This window comes from Amborella trichopoda, chromosome 11, assembly GCF_054954075.1.
Source record: "Amborella trichopoda isolate Santa Cruz 75 chromosome 11, AtrichopodaSantaCruz75HAP2 v2.0, whole genome shotgun sequence".
NCBI classification, from domain to species: Eukaryota; Viridiplantae; Streptophyta; class Magnoliopsida; order Amborellales; family Amborellaceae; genus Amborella; species Amborella trichopoda.
This window is the reverse complement of record NC_142346.1, coordinates 2,845,937-2,860,244: the sequence shown is the minus strand read 5'-3', so window position 1 is coordinate 2,860,244 and position 14,308 is coordinate 2,845,937. Positions and strand designations below refer to the sequence as shown.

At 33.1% G+C, this 14,308-nt stretch overlaps 1 protein-coding gene across 1 annotated transcript; it reads left to right on the top strand.

Moving 5' to 3' along the window:
- Positions 1–322: 322 nt before the first annotated feature.
- Positions 323–8,250, top strand: LOC18441328 (fatty acyl-CoA reductase 3-like). The gene is made up of 10 exons (XM_011627660.3): positions 323–658; positions 749–852; positions 954–1,156; positions 1,260–1,363; positions 2,329–2,521; positions 3,097–3,258; positions 4,303–4,384; positions 4,470–4,736; positions 6,911–7,038; positions 7,855–8,250. The coding sequence occupies exons 1-10, from the start codon at positions 580–582 to the stop codon at positions 7,994–7,996; spliced, it is 1,464 nt and encodes a 487-aa protein (XP_011625962.1). The 5' UTR covers positions 323–579; the 3' UTR covers positions 7,997–8,250.
- The last annotated feature ends 6,058 nt before the right edge of the window (positions 8,251–14,308 follow it).

The following is a 14,308-nucleotide window of genomic DNA, read 5'->3' as shown; positions in this document are numbered from 1 at the left end:
ATTTTTTTTTAACGTTTCTATTATTTTTGTAAAATTGGAAAGTGTTTTGGCCATGAATATTTTTTTTCCTCATTTTCCTTTATTTTTGGATTATTTTTAAAACCCTCGTCACAAATTAAATTTTCACAAATCCATTTTTGCACTACTTTTTTAACCTCTGTTTTGTTTAATTTTACTTTAAATATATTTATTTATTTTTTAGTATTTTTAACTCGAAAGGGCTCAACCGACTTGAGCTACTCGGCCGAGTCCGGAGTCGTTTATTTATTCACCGGTCCATATTCATATCACGAATAAATCGGTTTGGATAGATTCAGCTTGTATCTTTCATGGATTTGGCACCCCACAATAAACCCTCTAGCGAGAGAGAGAGCGGGACGTTTCACCATTGAAACCAAATGTCCCTCAAGAAACCGATAACCCTACGCAACGAGAGTAAAGACCTCGTGAATTTGTTTATTTTAGGCACATGAGACCTCCTCCACTATAAATACCCCAACATTTCACTCCTCATTTCTTCCAAACATACCCTACAAAATACAGTAGGGAGATCAGATTGTTTGGTCCAAACCAAGCCAAATGGGTTTAGACGATATCATCAGGTCCTTGCAACATAAGAGTATCTTAATCACTGGTTCCACTGGATTCCTGGCCAAGAGTAATCTCTCTCTCTCCTCTCCCTCCATGGGAGCTTTATGAGTTTTTTTCTCTCTTCATGGGTGCTTTATGAGTTTTTCTGATATTGCAGTTTTGGTGGAAAAAGTTCTCCGAACGCAACCAGAAGTGAAGAAGTTGTTTCTTCTCATAAGAGCCTCTGATCTCAACTCCGCAAGATATCGATTGCATAATGAAGTGAAACTTCATTTTTGATTTTTCAATGTTTTTTGCCAGAACCGAAAGTTGAGTCTGTGTTCATTGCTTTACCACTTATTCTCTCTATCTAAATGTGACAGATTTTAAAGAAGGAGCTATTCAAGGTCTTGAGAGAGAAACATGGAAGTGGGTTCGATTCATTTGTTAGAGAGAAGATATTTCCAGTAGTGGGTGATGTCGGCCATGAAAGCTTGGGAATCGCAGACTTAGAACTCAGGAAAACATTGTGGAGAGAGGCTGATATCATCATCAATGTTGCTGCAACTACTTCCTTTGATGAACGGTATTGTTCATAAGAGCTTCTGTTTTCTTTTCTCTTAATTTTTTTTTGATCCATGAGAGTGAGGTTTTATGAGTTCTTTCAGAATGATGATGAACTGGTGCAGGTACGATGTGGCGTTGGAGGTTAACACTTTGGGAGCAAAGCATGTCCTTGAATTCGCCAAACAATGTGGGGGAAGATTGGAGGTTTTGCTTCATGTTTCAACTGGTGGGTATGGGATACACAGAGAGACAGAGAGAGAGAGAGAGAGCTGGGTTCGTTTCTCCATGCGTTGGTAGATGAATAGAGCTCTCTAGGGTTCCATAAGTACATAGAAAGAGTTATTAGGGTTATATTATCAGTTTTCCAGAAGTAGGAGCTTCGATATTGAGAAACTTCCATAAGTAGGGAATCATTTATTTGTGAAGAAGGCGATGGGGAAAATGTCACCCGCACAGGTCCTTGTCTTCTCCTCTTCACCACTTTGATGACTCATGTAATCTAGATCAGAACGGCCAATCTAGGCTACGTTACCTATCCGTTATTCAAAATATCGCTAGTTGCCGTTGACTACCACAATCATGAATATAAAAAAAAAAAAAAAAATTTAAATGTCGAAAATATACAATTTTGAAAAATCTGGTTTTCGATCTTTTATTCATTCTTTGTTGATCATGGCATTTGCATGGGAAGAGGGCGGAGTCCATGGTGGTAGCTCACACTCTAGTCACTACATTGTGGTTTTTATTGTCACTAACACTTGAAGTCCCAACTCTTAAACTATTTGAATCAATATATTTTTTATTGGGTGAGGTTTGTATAAGGTGCCCACCTTATACTATACAAGTAAGGTGCACCTCTAAACTTTGTCGGAAGATGTAGTCTCAGTATTAGAAATCTTGCGATGACTTAAAAATTAATGATCAATCCTAATTATTTAATTTAAAATTTCAAAAATGTTGTAGATTGAACAGATTTATAAACATGTAAGATCTTAAAAATAGACGCCCCAAACGATTTTTTACAAGATGCATATTTTAGAACCGCAAATTCCTGTTTGTCTTAATATCAATTATCTTGAGACCCAGATGCATATTTTTATCTTAAGACCGAGATAACTTTTCTATTAGATTTTTGTGGTGCACCTTATATAAATTTTTTTCCTTAATAATTTCATGAATATTTTGCTTCAGCTTATGTTTCGGGGAATAAGTCAGGGTTGATAATGGAGAAGCCCATTAAACTTGGTGAGACCCTAATTCCATACTCGCATTTAGACATCGACTTCGAATTGAAACTTGTGGAGATTGAATTGGAGAAGGCCAGGAATGAAGGGGCAGACGAAAAGACTCAACGCCTTGCAATGAAAAAATTGGGCTTGAAAAGGTCGCTTAATGATATTCCCTCTCTCTCTCTCTCTTAATGATATTTACCCCCCTCTCTCTCTCTCAACTTGTAAAAGTAGGAGATGAAAAATATGGGTCATTATTTATAAAGGCTTGTTTAATATAAAATTATTTATTTTTAGTACAAAAAGGTCACAATCATTATTAATCATTGAATGTAAAATTTGACATGTTAAAATATGTTATATGGTTAAAAAAATTTTATTTTGGACTTTGTGCTTAATCAATGGTACATCCCTAACCAGCGCATTTAACATCCAATGACCAATAATGATTGTGCTATTCTTGTATAAAAAATAAACCATCTTCTCCTCTATATTTCCTATTTATAGAGATGCTAAATATGTATGGTGAATTGTCAAATACCTTGAAACCTGGTGGCCTATATCCAGCTTATCTTCATTGTTCTTTATCTTTTTTTTGTTCTTTGGTTAATATGGCTTGTAGCCATATTTTATGAGTACAAAACCAAATAGTTCTGTGGAGGTTAGTACTATTGAAAAAACAAATGATTAATTGGAGGTTGACATTCCTTTTGTTTCGTTTTGTTACTAGGGCTAGGTTATATGGTTGGCCTAACACTTACACATTCACCAAAGCCATGGGGGAGATGATGATGGGGCATTTGAGGGGAGATTTGCCTGTGGTTATCATGAGACCAAGCATCATAGAGAGCACTTTCTCTGACCCTTTCCCTGGTTGGATGGAAGGCGCTAGGTTTTCTATCTTTACCCTTTATCTTTTTCTCTCAACTTTTTTCATTTGTTTTGGTTTACAAGTCATAGAATAAGATAATAGTCTAATGCTAAAATTGATGGCACGCATAAAATATAAGCTAAGATAAATTAATTGCAATATGGCATGCGTAAAGTATAAGATGAAGTCCATTTTAGAATAGATTAGGGAACAAAAGTCGAGATATTGTGCCATAATATTTTGTAACTTTCGAACCCAATTAATTTGCGATTAGTTACATGCCTTTAACAACATAGTGCTGTTGGAGAATGGGGTTCGGGTTGTAGTGGTAGCACTATTTGTGCCCCAACTAAAGTCTAGGCTTTCATTTTCACTTAACAAATTAAAATACTACTAACAATTTCAAAAAATGGGAAGAGGCTAGTCATTCCCACTGAATAACCCAAAAAATAGAAACATAATGCTGCCATGTAGTGTTTTTCACTAAAAATGGATGGTGAATGTGTCATCATCATCAAAGCTTTTTCTCAACTAATTGAAGGGTCGGCTATACGAATCCTGTTCTACCGTTTTACTCTATTAAGATGGATGGTCAACGTATAGTATACATTAATTCTAGAGCCATACTTTTAGGATCTCAAAGACTATATCCCTCAACTTTAACCTGCCAAAGAAAAAAAAAAAAAGGCGACTATATGTGACAATTCATAACAATGTTCTAAATTTGAATTTGGCACATAAAAGTCCAAAACACCCCAAGCTTAAAACGTAGACTGGCTGATGTTTTCAAAATCTTAAAAAAAAAGAGGGATTTTTTTTCTCGAACTTTGGGCATAGTCAATCGTACAACACTAAATTGTGTGGTTTCACATCTAACGGCTTGGCGTGTTTTAAACCTTTATGAACTTAAGGTTAAGCTGCTAAAGAAACAAATCTGACTACAATTGTTTATCTTTTCTGGGTTTAGGTCTCTGCAATAGAATTCAGCTCGGGGAAGAAAAATTTGTTAGTGCTTTCATTTTCATTACATGTTAGGAGCTACATTGATTACTTGAGATATTGCAGGACGATTGACAGTCTGATTGTGAACTTTGGAAAGGGAAAGCTCAAATGCTTTCTAGCCGATCCAAATCTCGTGTTGGATGTGGTAATCTCGCAACTACCGGATTTGATTACGTGTTTTTTGTAAATGAGAGAGAGAGTTTTGACAGTGAAATGTTACTTGGCGACAGATACCAGCGGACATGGTGGTGAATGCTATGATAGTGGCCATGGCAACTCACCGTAGTGAAAGCTCTCTGCACATCTACCATGTCACCTCCTCAGTTAGGAACCCATGCAACTACCACACGCTTGCAGACACTAGCCATCGCTACTTCTCTAAAAACCCATGCTACGATAAGGATGGAAGACTCATAGTGGTAAAAAGGGTGGTTATGTTCACAACAATGGCCCAATTTCGAAGATACATGACGTTATTCTACAAACTTCCGCTGCAGGTGATGTCTTTGCAAATGCACACTCTCCAATTCTTTTTTTTTACTTCTTTATGTTTTATGAATTATTTTTTTAATATTTTTATTAGATTATTTTATTTTTAAATAACATACTATCAAATTTTCAAGTGATTTAGTTTTGTAAAAAAAAAATTAAAATTAAAATACAAAATGGAATTGTGACTATTGGATCGGACCATATTCAATCTGGGCCATTGAACAAACACTGTAGCTAACGCTAGTGGGCCAATATATATATATATATATATATATATATATATATATATATATATATATATATATAAGTAATGACACTACGAGATCCTCCCACACCCATGTGAGTAGGACCCCAAATAATCACCACTAAATTTAGACAGAAATCTTTAGAAAAGTTATCATAGGGATATGAGACTTGGGTGAGTGGGTTTATCGATAACTTTTTTAAAGATATGTGTCAAAATTTAATGGTAATCATTTGGAGTCCCACTCACATGGGTGTGGGGGGTCTCATAGTATCATTACTCTCCCTCTCTTTCTCTCTCTCTCGATATATAATTGGAAAACTTATTATTTACCATTATATCGGTTACAATCACTTATAGCCATTAAAAGTAAAATCTAACGAACAAAAGTGTTTGTGACCTAATTATATTAATAATAAATAGTCTCCTTATATAGTTTTCCAATATACTATTTTTCTAACACTCGATTACAAGATAGTAGGACCAATCCCTAAAATTGATTTATAAAGTGAGGAAATCTAGAGCAAAACCATTCAAACCAGTGTGCGGCACACTATCTTGGATGACTATAATATTCGTTACCTATACCCAACATCTACCTGACATCCCTCGTCCGTCTTTATTCTCGAGTTCAAGATAGTAATTATTACCTCCAAAACTAGAGCTTTGATAAAGTAAGAAACAACTCATCTTGCATCTCTAGGTGTCAACCGTATAGTGTAGAGATAAGATGCACCTAAAAAACCTTGAAAAAGCTATTTATTTTCCAATCGATCATCTTGACTTAGACATATATATTTATGAATATGAAAGAAAAATGAATTTCAAATCTTAAAAATAGTGCATCTTGTAACATATTATTTGGACCGTTTTTTTTTAAGATTTTTGAGTGCTCATAGATTTACACCATTTTCGGAGCTTTCAATTTCATTATAAGGGTAAAAAATAGAATTTTAGGTCATAATAAGAGTTTTGCACTGAAAATATATTTTTTAATGAGATTTTGAGATACATCTTACCGTGATTGTTCAAGGTTTAACACCTTATACAAACCGCACCCTTTTAAAATAGGTAGGGGCTATATTCCCCATTCATCTTTTAAAAAAAAGACAAAAAAAAAAGGAAAAAACAAAGATAAAAGACAAAAAACAAAGAAAAAAGAAAAAAGACAGACAAAAAAAAAAAAAAAGGAAAAAAAGAAAAAAGAAAAGAAAAAAAGAAGCTCATCTCACGTCTTGTGTGTACGAGTACGGAGGGTATTTGTTCGGTCTAAGTAGCTAGTCATATACTGCATGTATATTTTTCAACAAAATGTAACTATAAGAGGTAAAATGGTGAAGAGAAAATTAAGATAAAGTAAACCTCAAAACACTTTTAGATATACTCACATAAGGGATTTTCTTAAGGAGAAGGTTTTTATAATTCTCCTACTATATATAACTTCTATACTTCCCCTGCCATCCAGCTGTTTAATTTAGATCAAATAAGTCATACTGTTTAATCTAGATCCGATGGCTTAGAGTACGTTATTTTTAGTTTTTATTTTACAAATTATACGAATATGAAATTCGATACGTGCCAACATCTCAATGGGCACACCTACAAACAATATAAAATAAATATTTTTAATAAAATAAAATAACCAAAATACCCCTTCAACTCTCAGGGAACTATATATGTTTTCCAAAACTTGAAGCGAATAAAACAGGAAAAGTAGCACTTCTGAAGTAGGTATTTTTCTTAGTGGAGCAAGTATACAATTTGTTCCTAAGGGAGTATGCTGTATGAAAAGTTTTCTTCCTTGTGTTTTACCTTGATTTTTTTTTCCTTCTTTTTTATTGCCACAATTAGCTTACTTTTTCGTAGTTAAGTGTGACATATCTATTGTTTAGAAAAAAAAAAAGAGTCTCATATCTTTTGTTTTCTTTGTTTCAGGGCTTGGAACTGGTGAATGAAGCATTGTGCCAATACTTTCAACGTCAGTGCAACGATCTCAATAGAAAGTACAACTACGTGATGCATTTAGCTGAGCTCTATGAACCCTATGCATTTTTCAAAGGATGGTATGTCCCTAAATCCTATTTCACTGCTTTCTTGTTTCATCATTTTCATTTAATAGTCTCCTCTTAATTTTTTTTTTTGTGTGTGTGTTTTAAAATTTCATTTGATGGTCTTTTTTATTTTTATTTGAGTACTAATACGTTTAAGAGTTAGATGTTGAAATACAATTCCAATATGAATTCATTTTCCTTAATGAGAATATGAAAGTGAAGCAAAATGCACACCACCCATTGCTCTATAAATGGTTGAATGCTACATGAATGAGACCACAAAGCTTTAAAACACAGGTTACGTCAATAATGAATTTTAACCAGTGTTGGAAAGAGCGACCCGGGCCGGTTGCTTGGCCTGTTCCTGAGCCAAATACCAGGCCCGAGTTGGGCTTAGTTTTGGCAATGGCCAAAAGGTCTTAAAAGTTAAAAAAAATACTTCAAAAATTCAAAAGATAGGAAAATATCTTTAAAGTAAAATTAAAAAAAAATAGTGAAAAATGGATTAAAAAAAAAATGAATTTGTGACCTCGAGCTTTTTTTCAATAATCCGAAAAGAAGGCAAAATATAAATATAAGTATTTGTGGTCAAACACTTTCCAATCTTTGTCAAAATGATAGAAAACATAAAAAAAAAATTATTAACAAATTTCTTTTTTTAAATTTTTTTTTATATCCCTGAGTTGGACACCAACTCAGAGATACTCGGGTGGCGAGCTCCAATTAACAGAACACTAATTACAACCATGTTGATATCTAAGTCATGTGTTTTATTATAATTATTGTTATATTTTAGTATTTCTTATTTTTAACTTTCGATGGACGCAGCTTTGATGACTTGAATACTGAAAAGCTACGATCTGCAGTGCCACCGAATAGTCTTTTGACATTTGATCCAAAGATCATCAATTGGGATGATTATTTCATGACCATACACATGCCTGGCTTGGTTAAATATGTGTTAAAATGATCTCCTCATTTATGGATTCCTTGGGAAGATACATTGTAATTGATTCAACTATTGAGCATTGAAAGTTTCCTATCAGAAGAAATATGAAGGAAAAATTGGACCCTATAATTGATTAGTGAAGCTTGTGCACTTCATTTTTAGGAGTTGGGACAATTGCATAGAATTGAAAAAACAAAGGGTTATTTCTTTTTATGTAATTGTCAATTTATTTCTACCATATATTATTTATATGTGAACAAGGTTTAATTGTTCAATGGGCAGATACTTATAACTAAGTTAATTTTCATTTCGAATATTCCATGTTTCTAAAGCGTTTTCATGGCTTTTCGCCATTACGAGAGACTTCAGTAGGCTTATTTACCTGAAAAAAGGATATGCGATGGGTACATATTAATTAATATAACCGGTTGGGGCAATCTTAGCCCTCCATTTAGAATGAACGGTTGGATAAGAGGAAGATAGAACTTCTATACTGTAGGCGAAGCATAGAAAGATTGCCCGAAAAAAAATGCAAGATCTAATTGGCACCAACTTTAAAAATTTTTAAAAGGGGAAGTTTTCTATGCTTCCCTACAACATAAAACTTATGTACTTCCCCTTATCCAACCGTCCATTCTGAATGGAGGGTTAAGATTGCCCCAATCACAACGTCACATCTCCACACTATTTTTATTTTAATTATTTTTTCTATAAATTATATTGATACCAAATTTTGGACATCTATTCCTCTATTAAACTCGCACTAGAGAAAAATTTAAAAACAATATTTTCAATAAAATAAAATATTCAAAATACCTCTAAAAGATTCAAGGTGTATTTTGGTCATTATATTTTATCGAAAAATTATTTTTAGTATTTTTTATAGATGCGCCCCAATGAGAAGATAGCACGTACCAAATTTCATATTCATACAATTTGTATAAAAAAAAACTAAAAATAAAATACTTTGAGACGTCGGATCTAAGATCAAATGGTGAGTGACTCTCTTGATCAAACTTGGACGGCTGGATGGTAGGAGAAGCATAGAACTTCTATGCTGTAGGGGAAGTATAGAAACTTTTTCATTTTAAAAAAACAGGAAGAAACAATGTTGAGATAAGGAATATATGAAAATCTTTCTCTCGTGTACCTCTCTAATTAAGATATGAAAACAATATTGAGATAAGGATGGGTCTATCATTTTAGATATGGAAAGAATGTTGATCTCTCTTTCTCTCTCTCAAATTAAGATAAGGAAACAATGTGGAGATGGAGATAAGCATCCATGTAGAAATCTCTTTCTCTCTCTCAAATTTTGTTATTCTATAAAATAGGTAAATAGATCTCTCTCCTTTCGTACTCTCTCTAATTTAGATATCATTGAATAAATATGTATTTTGTCTCTCTTTTATTTTTTTGTTGAAATAGAATGTGTATTAATTTAAAGTTAGAAATGTATCCTACAATCTATATATAGAATTAAGGCCTTCAACATGTGTCTACCCTTTGGCTTAATAATGTAATGCAGATATCTAATTCTGCGAGTGAGGGTGAGAGATAGAAAGCTGCAGGGGGTAGGGTGAAGCAAGTGACAAAGAGGTAGGGCCAAATAAGTCGGTTTATTGCCCACTAAAATCTTCCAAACATTTTGCTTTGTAGGTTTTAGGGAGAAAATTAGGATTCGATAAGTTACGGGAACTGTTTCACTTTTGCACATCAAACACAAACAGTATTGGGAAGATTTGTCTCTAGAAGACAAACCTTTGCCCAAACAAACGCATCCTACGATACTTGAGGGGTAGGATGGAAAAATAAATCTTTATTTTCCTCATCATCATTATTATTATTATTATTAATATTAATAATATTATTATTATTTCTTTAGTGGGTAAGATGGAGAAGGAATCCATATTTCTCTTTCGTTGTTCCTTTTTTTAAGGGTTAGGGAATGTAAAGGTGAGTGTAATATAAGTTGGTGTATCGGGAAAGGGGTTGGATCATGGTGCTAGCATCGTTGTACTTTAGTCACCATATTATGGTTTCCATTCTCGCGAACAACACCTTACTAACAACTTTAAAAAACTAACTTCTAAACTATTTGAAAAAAAAGCCACTAACATCTCAAAAAGCTAACTCATTAACTATTTGAAAAAATTATAGAGGTTGATCTTCCCCATTGAATTACTCACAAAAACGAGAGTTGAAGTAATTTTTTTATTTTTTTTCAGAAAGAACTCATCTAGTAACTTTTAGATAAATTCCAAAATTTCATATAAACAGTACTAAGAATACTGTTGCCAAAAAGTACATGTAGAACATGGTCATATTGAGCAATATAGTAAACGTGCTCCCACGATGCTTGGAGTAGAGCCAACTACTTGGACAAGACCTGTGCCCTGGTCGTGAAAGAGACCCTTCCAACAAACAGATAAGAGGGAGAGAGATGTCGGAAAACAATGTTACAAAATGTCAAAATTGTGCGAAAAGATAATTTCCCACTTGGATGCCTAGCGGAGAGAAAAAGAACTTGGGCTCTTTAATAATCGAATGAGAGGTGGCAAAACTGATGCAATGTGTGTTGAATTTCTTAGGTTTTGAGTTTCTCTAAGCTCATGGGGGCAATTTCATAATGTTTTATGGTTTACACTTCCCATCCCACCTACCCTACAATCTCTCTATAGATTCTCTAAATCCTAACCCTATCTTCCAAAATTGAAAGGTGTAGATCTCTCTTGTTGGGCTATATGTGGCTATGCTTTAATATTATTTTTTATCTACTCTAGAAATAGGAAATACATTATACAGTTTGTCCTAAATTCCTAGAATGTCTGGGATACCTAGCCTCTCTCCTCAGTCATGAGATGGTCCCTTCTTATTCCTTTGCCACGTCTCCACCCGTTAATTTTGGCTTAATAGTGTATATTAGCTAGATTACGTGCGTTGCATGTAAGAATGAAATAGGCAATTACGACTTTCTCATACATATCTATGTACCTTGTGAATCACCTCATGATCCTTCAATATGCTTTCCATATTCTATGGAAAGGTGGTGACTCTATTTTAACTAACTGTATTTTTTTTATTTTTTTCTATTAATCTCATGTTACCTAATCCGTGTATGAATGATGAATAATTGACAATGGTATTGTATCATAACTATAAGGATGATACTTCTTAGGTATTAAATAAAAAGTAAGAAATACCATAACAACTTTGTAATAGTCAACAACCGTATACTTATTAATATGTCAAAACCATATTATGCCCATTCGATATGAAAGACTAACAAACCGTACTAATAACAAAAGGGTGCTGTTTGTATAAAGCATAGGATCTAAACAATCAAATTAGAGCCTACCTTCAAATAGTGTCGATAAATGTGGTTTCAATACCAGAAATCTTTGTGAAAGTGTTAAAATATATTTTTATCATTATTTATAAAGTGTCAAGCTTCAAAAATAGTGTCTATCAACAGAACTATGAAAACTTGAGAATCTTGAAAATTGACGATAAAAAAATGAGTTACAAAATACATTATTTCCAAAAACATGAAATCCATTTTTTTCTCATGTTCATGTATCATGATGTCGAGATGATCAATTTGAGGATATTTGGACATCAAAACATCATCTTCTGGTGAAATTTTTAAGTTGGGCTCAAATTTTATTGTTTAGTGCCTCGGCTCTATATAAACTTTTCCCATAACAAAAGAGCAAATCATTATACTAGCTATAAAACGATAATGAGAGAAGAGTGACCCAGAGTGAAACCAATGTACACCACATTATTATATTTGAGAGAATGGATAAGAAATTACTTCTAAAGCATAGAAATTTTGCTCAAAGATGAATTCAACTGGTAGCTTAAAACTCTTGAAAAGAGAAAATGTATAAATTAGTGTTCGCAAAATCGAACCGAAACGGTTCACCAGACGTGGGTCAGGAAGTGATTTAATAAACCAGCCGATTCAACTGCTCTAATTGGGGCAAGTCCCAAACGATTAAAAAACTGTTAAAAAATAAAAAAAAATCTACTAAAATATGAAAAGCATATAAAGAATGTGATTAAAACAAAACATACTCAAATAAAGTTGAAAATTAATGAAAAAATGGATTTTAACGAATTGATTTGTGCCTAGAGGTTTTTTATAAAATTTTTTATAAAAATATAAAGAGTAATGATACTATAGGACCCTCCCCCACCCATGTGTGTAAGACCCCAAAGGATTACCATTAAAACTGGCACAGATCTCTAGAAAAGTTATCACATAGGTGTAGAACTCCACTTTTTTATAGATCCGTGTCAAATTTAATGGTGATCCTTTGGGGTCCTACACACATAGGTGGGAGAGGGTCCTATAGGATCATTTCTTGAATATACAAATGAGTATCAATGACCAAAATATTTTTTAATCTTTACCATAATGTAAAGAATATTAAAATAGTGTTAAAAAAGCGACTTAACAAACTATTTTTTTAAAGAAATGATCTTATTTTTTTAAAGAAAATGATCTCTTTTTTTAAGAAAATGATCTTTTTTTTTTTTTTTTTTAAAGAAAATGAAGAAAAAAATTATAACAAGTCGATTTGTACCTAGAGTTTTTATTTTTTAAAAAATTTTCTGAAAAGATAGGAAAATATAAAAATGAGTATCAATGACCAAAATATTTTTTAATCTTTACCATAATGTAAAGAATATTAAAATAGTGTTAAAAAAATCGACTTAACCACCTCTGTTTTTAAGGAAAATGATATTTTTTTTTTAAAAAAATGATCTCTTTTTTTAAGAAAATGATCTTTTGCTTGAAAAGAAAATGAAAAAAAAAAAAATGTTATATATAATATAAGCCTTTATTTTTATCAATTAAGTAGTAAATGGCATATGGTTAGTGGTGTAATAGTGGATGTTAGTGGTGTATTAGAGATCTTCATTCAAAGAGGATTCTAGGAACAACGAAATGAATTCTTAAAAGAAAACGACAGTGGTGGATTCGAACTCTGATTCATATACAACGAAATGAATTTATGTATGAAACGAATTCGAACGCTGATTCATATACAACGAAATGAATTTATGTATGAAACGAATTCTTAAAAGAAAACGACGGTGGTGGATTCGAACCCTGATTCATATAAGAACCTATCATCAAAGCTAACCAAAAAACCATTCTAGTGTATTTAATATAAAATTGAAGTAGCATTATATTTAAAGTTTAAAACACTGGGTGACCACCAAAACCGGAACCGGTCACTGGCCGGCTCCGATCTAACCTGCCGGTTAGCGGTTAGATCAACCTGTTTTGCGAACACTAGATCAACCTCATTTAGATATGTTTTGTTTAGTTTTACTTTAAACAAATTTTCCTATTTTTGTATTTTTTTATATTATTCTTTGTATTTTTTATTTTTTAATGCTTTTTCACTTTGCGAGGACCTGGCCCTCAGCTAAGTTGGACTGAGTCCCCTCTTCAATTCTGTGTTTTGAATACTGATAAAGATTGAAGATTGGTAAGATATGGTATGTCAAATTTGATGTCACGACATCATAGACTTCGATATCATCACCATCATCAGAGCCTTTGACAAGCTATTTGAGGTCGGCTACATGAATCTTGATTTGCTATTGTGCTCGATCAAAGGCCATATCTTTAGTGATGCCATAATTCCCTATATATTTTTTCACTAATTCCAGCAATGTTGTTTTGGGATTACCCTTTGCCCTTTTTGAACCTTCAACTATATTGACTTGGACATGCTTAGCTTAATTGCCAGATGCTCCAAAATAAACTCTTAGGAGAGAGAGTAGGGATTTAAGCTCTATCATTTGGTGAGAATGGAGTTAGAGACTTCATCATAAGGCTCATTAATACTACTGCCAAGGTTTCAACCCATTCTCAAAGAGAGAGAGATAGAGAGAGAGGAAAAGAGAGAGGTTTAACGATCAAAAGTGGCAGGCAAAACTTGCGTCAAGAAATAGATAAGTTTGTTTACTTACAATGAGACCATTTATCTTTGGTACCAGGTGGTCGATTAATCTTGACCATTGGATGTGAAATTACATGTTCGCATTTATTCCATTTACTAAGCTCAAACTTCAAAAGAAATTTTCTCAAACTTTGTAAGGCACCATTTCAATCACATGATTTTAGCAATTGTGATCTTCTTGTATCAAACGTAAATGGTTTCATTGGATGTAATCCCTTAATTATTTTAGGTACATGCACCTCCTCCACTATAAATACCTAAATACTTCGCCTTTCATTGCTTCCAAATATAATCCACAAAAATACAGATCCCATTTCAAGTGGGATCTTAATTTTGTATATTGAGATTA

Excerpts from the sequence above, each read along its gene's own strand:
- LOC18441328 (XM_011627660.3), top strand. The coding sequence starts at position 580 with ATGGGTTTAGACGATATCATCAGGTCCTTGCAACATAAGAGTATCTTA. Across the intron at positions 1,157-1,259 it reads ACTACTTCCTTTGATGAACG|GTACGATGTGGCGTTGGAGG; the intron begins GTATTGTTCATA and ends GAACTGGTGCAG. Across the intron at positions 1,364-2,328 it reads TTTGCTTCATGTTTCAACTG|CTTATGTTTCGGGGAATAAG; the intron begins GTGGGTATGGGA and ends ATTTTGCTTCAG.